Source organism: Mus caroli, chromosome 15, assembly GCF_900094665.2.
Source record: "Mus caroli chromosome 15, CAROLI_EIJ_v1.1, whole genome shotgun sequence".
In the NCBI taxonomy this organism is placed as follows: Eukaryota; Metazoa; Chordata; class Mammalia; order Rodentia; family Muridae; genus Mus; species Mus caroli.
Window position 1 is genome coordinate 95,362,255 of NC_034584.1, and position 10,476 is coordinate 95,372,730.

At 50.5% G+C, this 10,476-nt stretch overlaps 1 protein-coding gene across 2 annotated transcripts; it reads right to left on the reverse strand.

The window, feature by feature from the left end:
* Positions 1-1,576: 1,576 nt before the first annotated feature.
* On the reverse strand, positions 1,577-9,287 carry Krt84 (keratin 84). Of its 2 annotated transcripts, XM_021183031.1 has the most exons (10): positions 9,018-9,228; positions 8,659-8,864; positions 7,293-7,501; positions 6,657-6,717; positions 6,051-6,146; positions 5,102-5,266; positions 4,847-4,972; positions 4,187-4,407; positions 3,698-3,729; positions 1,577-2,601 (listed from the first exon to the last, which is right to left on the reverse strand). In XM_021183031.1, the coding sequence occupies exons 1-10, from the start codon at positions 9,226-9,228 to the stop codon at positions 2,270-2,272; spliced, it is 1,659 nt and encodes a 552-aa protein (XP_021038690.1). In that variant the 3' UTR covers positions 1,577-2,269. The 2 variants fall into 2 exon arrangements, with proteins under 2 accessions (XP_021038690.1, XP_021038689.1); XM_021183030.1 differs by having other exon boundaries at positions 8,659-9,287.
* Between the last annotated feature and the right edge of the window lie 1,189 nt (positions 9,288-10,476).

Below are 10,476 nucleotides of genomic sequence, written 5' to 3' on the forward strand. Positions count from 1 at the left end.
CTGCTGTAGACAACATCTGGGCTGTGGGAACCCAGCACTGGAGAAGCTGAACAAGAAAGAGCCTTTGGGAGAGCAAGGGGAGGTAAACCTCTACATTCCTGCGGCCCATTAATGTTTATTGAGATGCCTGTTGGCAAAGCTTGATGTTGTGCCAGCTAGCACAAACAAAAAGGTTCCAGGTGCATTTTGGAAGAGTGAGTAGTTAGAGGTCAGTTTGAAGGTAGGGCAATAAATTGGTCACTGATGTGGGAGGTGTTGGTCTGGCTGAGAGGGATACCAAAGCCTCCTGGGGCAGCTTTCTATGTGGCTGTCTCTGAGGGATGCATGCGACTTTGCATGTAGAGATGTGTTGGACATTCAGGGGCTCCTGGAACAGTGAGCAGGGGCTGGTAAGTCTTGAGTCTGAGCAAGGTGACAGGCTTTAGGTTGTTGGCTGGGGTCTAGGAAGACAAGATGTGTGAAGAAGGGAGGCATGCTCCTACCTAAGAAGAACTGTGCTGGGTGTGGCTGAGATCTGGCAGCTGTACTAGGCTGCTGGATGGGTCCTATGTGGATGGACTCTCCTGTCTCCATGTGCTGCCATGTCTTGACCTCTAATGACATTCTACCCAGCTCCAGGCAGGTCCCCCTACGTAGCATGCTCTCTACAACCTTTAGGTGTTTGCACTTTTGCACAAACTGTGGCCTCTCTTGGAACTCTTTGTCTCACTTCGATGGCTCAGTCACCAGCCTTTGCATCTATCTCTGCTGGGTGCCACATCCTTCAGGAAGCTAGCACTGCCCAAGTCTGTGCTATACACAGTGACATCTGTGCTGGCCTTAGCACAGCACTCAGCCTCTCAAGTCTGTTTTATATCTATCCTCCTCTGAAGACTAGACTTGGAGCTGCTTGAGGATAAGAACTGGATTTTATTATCAATTATTTGCCCGGCATCATCCCTGACATGTAATAGGCACTGGACAGGTGTTTATAAAGTGAATTAACTAAAAATAGAAGGTTGGAAGTAGGGTGCACTGAGGGAGTGGCTGGGAGCAGTGTTATGTAGACAGATGCCGCAAGACCAGAACGCCATGTTAAGGATCTTGGGCTACTTTCTGAAAGGCAATGGGAAGTTGTGGAAGGCTTTAAGCAGGGGAGCCATGATTAGATTTCTGTGTGAGAAAGACTTCTCTAGTAGCACTTTGCTGAGTAAGCTGGATGGAGACAACAGTGGAGACAGACAAGAGTGGGGACAGACAGACAAGGATACTATAACAATGATCTCAGAGGGCTTGGTGGTGAAGTGGGAAAATATGGGGCGTGTTCAGCATGCTCGGGAAGAGGACACTGACCTGGAGAAGAGTGTGGGGATGGGCATTTGTTTTCAGGACCTTGACTCTGTGTCACCTCTGCCTTACACAACTGTGAGCCCCTCCCTGGTAAGGCTTGCACCCTTCCTTTCTGTGAGCCCAGGGTACCAGCCCCTTCCCTTGTTCACTCTCATGAGGGTGAACTAGTGGGTTTCAGTCAGCCGCCTCCTCAGCGTGATCAGGGTTAGGGTTACGGTGATCTGGATGGACAGGCAGAGAGTCCTTGTGAAGTTAGCTTGGCAAGTTTATTGAAAACCCAGAAATACAAAGAGTAGTACAAACAGGTCCCGCCCACCCTCAGACTCCCAGAGTTTGCAGACACAACCCTGCTGCAACCACAGGGCACAGAGTTGGGCCTCATATCATCACCACAAGAACAAGGCACATGGAGCTAAAGAGACCACCTCTCCATCTGAACTCCACCTACTTGGCAGACCCACATACCGCAGATAAACCAACAACCATAAGAGAAATGGCCCGGATGAACCACTGGGAGAAGAACTGTCACAGGAACTTAGGTATCCCTGGGGCCACCAAGGACTGTGTGCCCTCTGGGGTCAGGGGAGGGATAACGAAGCATCTTCTGCCAGGGAAGGGAAGAGGGAGGGACAAGATGGGCTAAGGATGCCTGCAGATCCCAGGGGTCTGTGCTCATGCTGGCTCTGAACCACCCCTCTCTCCCCAGGGCCACTGCTTTCAGCAGTAGTGCTGAAAATACATTTACTGTGGCTGGAGCCTGAGGAGGATCTGAAGGAAAGCAATTAGGGAGAATCCTTCAGGAGGACATGGGCTAGGTTTGTGTGCTGGCAGGAAGAGTGGCTGGAGATCCCTCAGGACCAGAGTCTGTGCACCTCAGGGGATAGGAGCAGGGGATGTTCAGCTGGTTCTTCTCCGGGCAGTGGCCCCTGGGGCTAGGTGCTCAGTACCTGGTCCTGCGGGAGGTGGTGGCAGATGAGAAGCGGACGCTGGAGCTCCTGTTACCACGACCACCACTGCAGCTACTGAAGCCTCCCTCAGTGGGCAGTGCACAGGGGATGCTGGGGGCGCAGGCATCACCCACCAGCACTGAGCCTCCTCTGGACCCAGAGCTCAGCAGGTCCCCACCAGCCCTCAGGCTTGAGGAAGCCAGAACCCCTCCGGTGGCACGGATGCCGCTGCTGGTGGAGAAGGTGACTCCACCATTGTGGGAAAGGCTGGATCCAGAGACCAACTCGGGCCCACACAGCACACCTCCTCGAGAGCTGCTCACAGCTGCAGAGAGGAAAGGAAAGAAATGTTGACTCTAGGACTCACCAGCCACTGGCTGAGTGGCCCAAAAACCAAGACTACACAGAAAGCAGACACCCAAATGGAAGTGGACAGATGCTGTTGTATCCCTGGGTGTTTGCCCATGCCCATAGATTGGCTGCCATCAATGTGTGCACATGTATACAAACTACTATTTATCTGTGTCCCACATCAGGTGGATTATGAGAGGCCAAGCACCCAAACGCTGGAGTAGTGACCTTCATCAAACCATACAGTGGTTCCTCTGTCATTATATTGTCCCTCTTGCTTGTTCCCACGTATCCATCAGACAAGAAATCCAGCTAGCACCAGTTCCTGCCCATCCAACTGATGGCTCTGCTCTGTAGCCCAACTGCCCCACTAGACACAGCCCTTATGTCAGAACTGGAATCCAGCTTAGTCTTGATGGAAGTAGCCCCGACCTGTACGCTTTACATTATCTTCTCTGTTGTTGCGCCAGAGTCCTTGCCACCCCTGTGACCTCTGGGCTTGACCTTATACCGAAGGCCATTGCTAACCCTCTCCCTTCCAGCAAATCCTGGTTCTTCTCTGAGAGCATAGCTGGTATCCTTCCAGGATTAGTGTGACATCGGCTAGCACTCTCCTTCTCAGGAAGACTGGAGTTCTACAGAGAGGAGACTCACATTGCTCTACAGTGATGGCGCCATATCACACCTGCTTTGGGGATAGTCTATACTCTTAGAAGCAGCAGGAGGTTGAAGGAGGGGGGGTGACTTCCATTTAGCATTGCCCTATCCCTGTGAACCAGATATGAATCACCTCTGTGACACAGCCTTTCTATTACTTCTGAGTCTCTGTGATGGCAGCCTACAATACCACTGAAAGCCAAAATCTCTTTCCAGAAACCTTTTCCTACCTTGAGAGTCCCACAAACCATCGTCTGCTTTTTGTTCTGGAAGCCTCTGCTGAGGACACACTCCCAGTCCAGGGACACTGATGGCCCTGCTTCCCTGACTGCCTTGGCCAGACCAGATCTTGGGAGATTAAAGGGGGAGGGGGAGGGGAGAAGAAATGGGCTGAGAAAAGGTGAGATACTTACATATGTTTACTGGCCCAACTCCTTCGCAGATCCTGGAGAGAGAGAGAGAGAGAGAGAGAGAGAGAGAGAGAGAGAGAGAGAGAGAGAGAAATGAATTCCTATGAGCTGTGAACCTGATTGCTGTCGGGGGGCTTCCTGTTTGGGGAGACCAGAAACTGGTGGCTCATAACCCCAACTGTTAGCGTATCTTGAAACACACCAGTATCTAGACCCTGCCTCTAAATTGTTGCACGAAACTCTCTGACGGCCTATGACTATTTTAACAAATTAATCAGCCAAGCAAAATGCCTATGACGTGGCGCAGCTTGTCTATAATTGCATTTGACAGCACAGAACCTTCTACAACCCTGCTGAGGGCAGCCGACTAATGTTTTCAGAAGATACATTGTTCCCCCTAGAGACTGCTCACTCCAGAATTCTTCACCTGGTTCCCTCTCCTTATTTGGTCAATCTTTCTAGAAGTCTGACCTCATTCCTTCCCCGTCTCACCGAGTTTCCTCGCCCTCCAGCAGCCTCCTGTAGGTGACAATCTCGATGTCCAGGGCCAGCTTGACATTCATGAGCTCCTGGTACTCTCGAAGCTGCCTGGCCATGTCCTGCTTGGCCTGCTGCAGGGCACCCTCCAGATCAGCCAGCTTGCACTTGGCATCATTGAGGGCTGCTTCACCCTGCTGCTCTGCCTCAGCCACAGCAGCCTCCAGTTTGGCACACTGCAGAGAACAGAGTCTATGTGTGAGCTTTGCTAGGGACTCAGGGGTCCCCGAGTGGGGTTGGAAATCCCGCCCTAACTAATGATGTGAAACCTGGCGCCAGGACTGGGTTGCAGCTCTCCATGGCTGCTTTTCCAGGGATAGTGACTATGGTTGGAAAGAGGCAGAGTGTTGCAGTTCCCCGTTCTCCATACCCATCAGGTTTCTACTGCTTTGAGACTAAAGAATCCAGACTCTTCCATGCTTTCTGCTCCCCCCCCCATCAGCCCCAGGCCTTCCTTCTAGTCCATAATCCTGCCCCCCTCCCCAGGAAGTTTTTATGGCCAGCCCTTGGATTTGTGTCCAGGCCTTGCTAGATCCTTTACCTTCACCAAACTTGGTGCTCCTCAAAGCCAGGGCCCCACCTCTTCCCTCCACAGCTTTTTCCTCTTTTCCCCACCTGAGCCTTGGTATGCTCGATCTCTGCTTTCAGCCTCTGGATCAACCGGGTCAGTTCATTGATCTCGTCCCGTGTGCTACGTAGATTGTCACAGTGCTGGCCAGCAGTCACTCGCATCTCCTCATACTGGGGGTGGAGGTGGGGTGGGGTGGGGCAAAATTTTGAACATACATAGTCTGGGCTGAAGACCTCAGACCAAAGTCTTCACCTTTGGACAGGGCACCTGTACCCCTCCCACAGTCTCCCATTGCCCACCTTGGTCTGGTACCATGACTCCACATCTGCACGACTCCGCCTCGCCACCTCCTCATACTGTGCCTTGACTTCAGCTATGATCCCATCTAGGTTCAGGTCCCGGCTGTTGTCCATCTTCACGATGACAGATGTCTCTGATATGTGTGACTGCAGCATCTCGATTTCCTGTATTGGAGAAGCAGTAGGGCAGAGGGGCTCAGTGGTCCATCAGCAGCTGCGACTCTGCCACAGGGTCCCCTGTGAATCAGGGACAGGGAGCATTGCTTCTTGCTTTATGACTGTGAGAGTCCCCATTCCTACCTGGCCTGGGGCTCAGAAAAAGGCATGCTTGAGAAGCAATTGAGTCTGACTTTAGAACCCTGTCATAAGCTCAGACCATACCTCCAGTACCTGCTTTGGCTTAAGGTGACTATCAAAACCAGGGTACCTCAGGCGAGCAGACTGACAGCTACCTAAATTCACATTTATCTAGAGCTGGTCATGGTCCACTGAGAAGTAATAATATTTTAAAACACAGTAGAGCCTGGAGGTCCCTAGATCAGGTTCTTCAGAGATCCAAGGTGTCCACCCTGGTGAGACCTTCCTCTACATCTATGTCTGGCTCAACTTCAGACTAAATAGGTTGCTTGAAAGTAAATGGCAGTCACTGGTTTGGCTAGTAAAATTGGATGCATTTCCTTTCTTCTTTCAAATCGCTTTGCCAGACATCCCCAAATTCAATCTTTAGCTTAGACAATGAAGGTTTGGACCACAGATGATGGGAGTTCATTGTCAGGCCTAATATGGCTGTGGAGACGCCTACCTCCCTGTCCTTCCTCACCTTCAGACACAGTGACAGAGAGCACAAAGGCCTGAGTGGGGGTGGAAGGCAGTATCTGGAAACCTGAAGGCCTGACTCAGCCCCTAGAGTGCAGGCTGAGCAGTCATAGCCTTGAGTTAAGAGCCTCACCTCATGGTACAGAGCCTTCAGGAATTCAGTTTCCTGGATCAGAGCATCCACATTGGCTTCCAGATCAGATTTGTTCAGGAAAGCTGCGTCTACATCCTGCGTAAAGAAAGGGAGGGATGCGCTCATGGCCTATGCGGCTCAGCCTCCTAATTAGGAGGGGTCCGGAGATACACAGGAGGGGCCATCAGTTCCTACAGAGTCTCTTTCACTACTGCAATGTGGAAGCTCACACAGGGGTTGCTGGGCCTTATCCAGGGCTTGTTTAAAAGCAAGAAAAGGCCATAGAGATGACTCAGGAGGTAAAGTGCTTGCCATCAAGCCTGAAGACCTGAGTTCAATCCTTGGGTTCCACATGGTGGAAGGAGAGAACTAATTCTCTCAAGTTGTCTACACATGGACCAGGGTATACATATGCCCTTCCTGACCAAACCAAAAAAAAAGGAATGATTTTTACAAATAAAAGTAAAGAAAGCCTTAATTATTCAAGAAATAGAAGAGCAGTTTTAGCCACCACGGGGCTGTTGGGAAGTTTCTGGGGCTGGAGCTGGGGTTCCGAGGCCATGTGCTTGCTTCCATGTAGAAATTCCCATCATCGCGTCCCCTTACCTTCTTCAGCGCTACAAACTCATTCTCGGCGTTGGCCCGGAATACCACCTCCTCTTCATACCTGGGGGCATGGAGATGAGGCGGGTCAGCCCTCTCTCCCACTACCTCCAAGCCCTCACACATCCTGCACCGTGCTCCCGGTTTGTTGAGGGACTTGGTTCTCTATTGCCACTCACAGGTTATCATATCTCAGTCCCGCCTTTAAAACTTTCTGTAAGCCAGTGGCCCACAAAGTCCCTTACTTTCTCACTTTGAATTTAGGGTCTAAAATCTGGACCATTGCTACACTTCTCTGTGAGAGACAACTCGAGGTCCTTGCAACTGAGCACAGAGGAAATAGGACATAGCCCAATGTAGGCACTCCTTCCAGAACTAAAGATGTCTTTCCCAGAGTCAACTCATTCATCCCCACTGGTAGTATTAAGGACAAGTTCCCCCACTTCCTCAGCACCCACAAAGTGTCTCTTCCCACCTCCCACATCCTACCAACCACTGTTCCTCATGCATCCCAGAGCTGGGTTTTGTAGCCAACAACTATCTAATAGTCATTCATGCAGCCGCTCTTATCTGCATTGGGCTGCATATGGGGCACAGGTGCCTATGGGGCACAGGTGTGGGCAGCTCAGGAGCACTCACTTCTTCTTGAAGCCCTCAAGGATGTCCTGCAGGTGGTTCCTCTCTGCCTGCAGCCGAGCCTGGTCACTGCTTAGGACATCCAGCTCCCTCCGCAGGGTGGTGATATAGTTATCGAAGAGAGGCTCCAGATTGCTCCGGGCACATTTCTGTTCTTGGAGGAAGCTCCACTTGGTCTCTAGGAGTTTATTCTGTTGCTCCAGAAACCTCACCTATGTATGGGAAACAAAGGAGACACATTAAGGTGCTTGGTAGTGCACCGGCGTGGAGTAGGTCTTCAGGTGGCCAGAGAAGACTCTGTGCCGTAGTATTGCTGTTCTTCCCTCTGCTGGCTTATATTATGCTTCTAACTCACCGGAAGCCAGGAGGGTGGGTCTGTGACCCTCTCCCCACACCCAGCTGGTTAATAAAGACATTTAGTAATAAAGACACTTCAGTACTATTTCCCCTTCCACACCTGAGCAAGGTATCAGCCAGTCCTGAGGAAGTACACAGCATGAGCCTTCTGCTGGGCTTGCCTGTGCCTGGGAATAGAAACCAGCCAACCCCAGCCGAGTACACAGAGCGACAACACTATGGGGGGGTCACTGTGGTACTAGGAGGTGTCTACCTGGGACTGCACACCATGGCCAGCATCCCTGGTATTCTATCAGCCGAGCTCCTTGGCTCAAAAGTCTAATGAGGTCACAGAGGTTTTCTCCCATCTCCTAAAACCAGGCTTCATCTCTGTGCAGACACGGTCTACCTGTTATCTGCTTTTGGAAGACTGACACCATTATTTCTCTCTATAGCTATTGGTGATCATCTGTGCTTCCCTCAATCCTGACTAGGTCGATGTAGCCTATGTTGGGTGTATTAATTCTTTGCTTTTTATGTCAACATCACTCACTCTGTTCTCTACTTTCCTGCGTCTGAAACAGATGATGAGACCATCTGCCTCAGACACTATGAAAATCTCCTCCAGGCCACCGTGATCTTAAAGAATGAAGTACTTTAAGCATGATCCATTCAGACACTGGCTGAAATCCCCCACCGGTGTGGGAGACGTGTCTAAGAAATAGACTGAGAAATAGAACTTGGCTTGCCCAAATGCCATTAGGGTTAGCTGGATGATCTTTCTTTTCTTTTTTTTCCAGAAATTGTGGCCAGCGTCTTAGTCTGCCTCACGATGCAGCAGTTCCTCTGGCTTGTCTAGTCTCAGCACAGAACAATCTAGAAGCCATCCAGACCTCCATGCCCTTGGCAGATGCCTTAAGTGGTTTGGGTTAAAGGCAGTGGCTCAGACTGGATGAGCTCTTTTTGAAGGGAAGAGCATCCCAGAAACCCTTAACTCTCAGTGCCCGTCCCAGAGGTTAAGCCTGCAAGGTACCTTATCAATGAAGGAGGCAAATTTGTTGTTGAGGGTCTTGATTTGCTCCTTTTCGTCTCTCTTCACCCTCTGGGCATTGGGGTCAATCTCCAGGTTGAGGGGTGTCAGCAGACTCTGGTTAACAGTCACAGCTGTGATAGCGGGGGCTGATGGGCCTCCAATTCCTCCGATTCTGTAGCCAAAGCCAGGGCTACCAAAGCCAGGGCCTCCGAATCCAGGACCTCCGAATCCATAGCCAGTGCAGCCACCAGCCCCAAACCCCAGGCCAACACCGCTGCTGGCCCTAAAGCCCAGACCATCACCGGATCCAAAGGCCATCCCACTGCCAGCTCCAAAGCCAACTCCACAGCGGACAGGACGAGAGCATCCAACTGCTATCCGGGGTGAGGATGATCCAAAGTTGATGACGCTCCGACTACCAAAACCACCCAAGCCCCGGAAGCCAGGCCCACTCCTGCAGGAGACAGAGCTGGCCCGGAAGCGGCTCAGATGCTGAGGGGCCATTGCTGAGCAAGAACTGAAGCTTCCCACCCGACGGCCAGAGCTGACTCTGTAGGAGCGGCAAGACATGGTGGCTTTGTAGACGGTAGCTGAGGAGCAATGTGGAGCGGGGTGAGCTGGAGCTGGGAGTCTCTGTGAGGCTAGTGGATCCCTCTCACCTCTTTTATGTGTGTGTGGACATGAGGATTGGCCTCATAAAAACGAAAAAAGCCATTTGAAGGCATTTATGAGCTTGGGTAGTTAGCAGAAACTCTTCACATCTATAACATCCTTCACAATGAACCAATTCAGACACACCTATTCTCATCAGGATGCGGGCTGGAGCAGGCAACCTATAAACATTAAAAACACATAAACACATAAATATTAAAGTCTTATTTTTCCCCATAAGTCTACCGCAATTGCCATTATGGGGACATTAATTTGCTTTGCTCATAAATCTAAAGGCTCCCCCCCCCCTCCACACACACACTTTAAGTGTGGCTAGCCACCAGAGAGTTAGAATGCTAACAGTTCTAGTCAGAGGCTCTGAAGGAACGTGGATACCCAGAGTTAAGTCTCTTAAGGCAGGAGGGGGTGTGCACAGGAGACGGGGTATGCACAGCTCCGAGAAACCATGCATTTGAGAGCTGCTTGAGGCATCTCTGCAGATAGAGTCAATGCTCAGATGACCCTTAGTGTTCTGTCTACCCTTCAGGGTTTAGCTGTTTACACAAGGGCTGAATCTATAGCCAAGCTCATTGGGGCTGATGTGGACATGCTTGTGACTCTCCAAGGACATTTATTCTTTAGTCCCTACTCTGTCCTAGGTACTATGTATAAAGTCACGCATAGGACCTGGAGCCCCTCCCTCAACCCCTGGTATATCCCGGAGCTGAGTGACAGCCCTATCCTCACAAGTTCCTTGAACCGTTCATTTGATTAGGTTTTTTTTTTTTTTTTTTTTTGATTCTTTGACTGGGTTACAGAAACAAAGCAATAAGTACCTGGATACAAAATGGAAAGCTCTAAGCTGGCGGAGATCTCTGTTAGCCATCACAGATCTGCAGGACTTCACGCTCATCCTTTACATTCCAGTGCACAACACAGCCTGTCCTTGTTTTGTGATTGGGGAAATGTGCTTACTTGGATGTTTGGGGACATGTTTCTTATAGCCAGACACCGATACCTGTCTGTATGTAACACACATATCCATATATTTACATATAAGGTTCTATCACTGTATCAGTGCTTTTTTCTGAGAAGCCTACTCCGGGGAGCAATGCGTGTTCTCTCCATTGTTTGTCTAAAGAGTAAGAAGAAACATAAAGAACAGGG

Excerpts from the sequence above, each read along its gene's own strand:
- Krt84 (XM_021183030.1), bottom strand. The coding sequence starts at position 9,228 with ATGTCTTGCCGCTCCTACAGAGTCAGCTCTGGCCGTCGGGTGGGAAGC. Across the intron at positions 4,973-5,101 it reads AGTCATGGTACCAGACCAAG|TATGAGGAGATGCGAGTGAC; the intron begins GTGGGCAATGGG and ends CTCCACCCCCAG. Across the intron at positions 3,730-4,186 it reads CTGGAGGGCGAGGAAACTCG|GATCTGCGAAGGAGTTGGGC; the intron begins GTGAGACGGGGA and ends CTCTCTCTCCAG.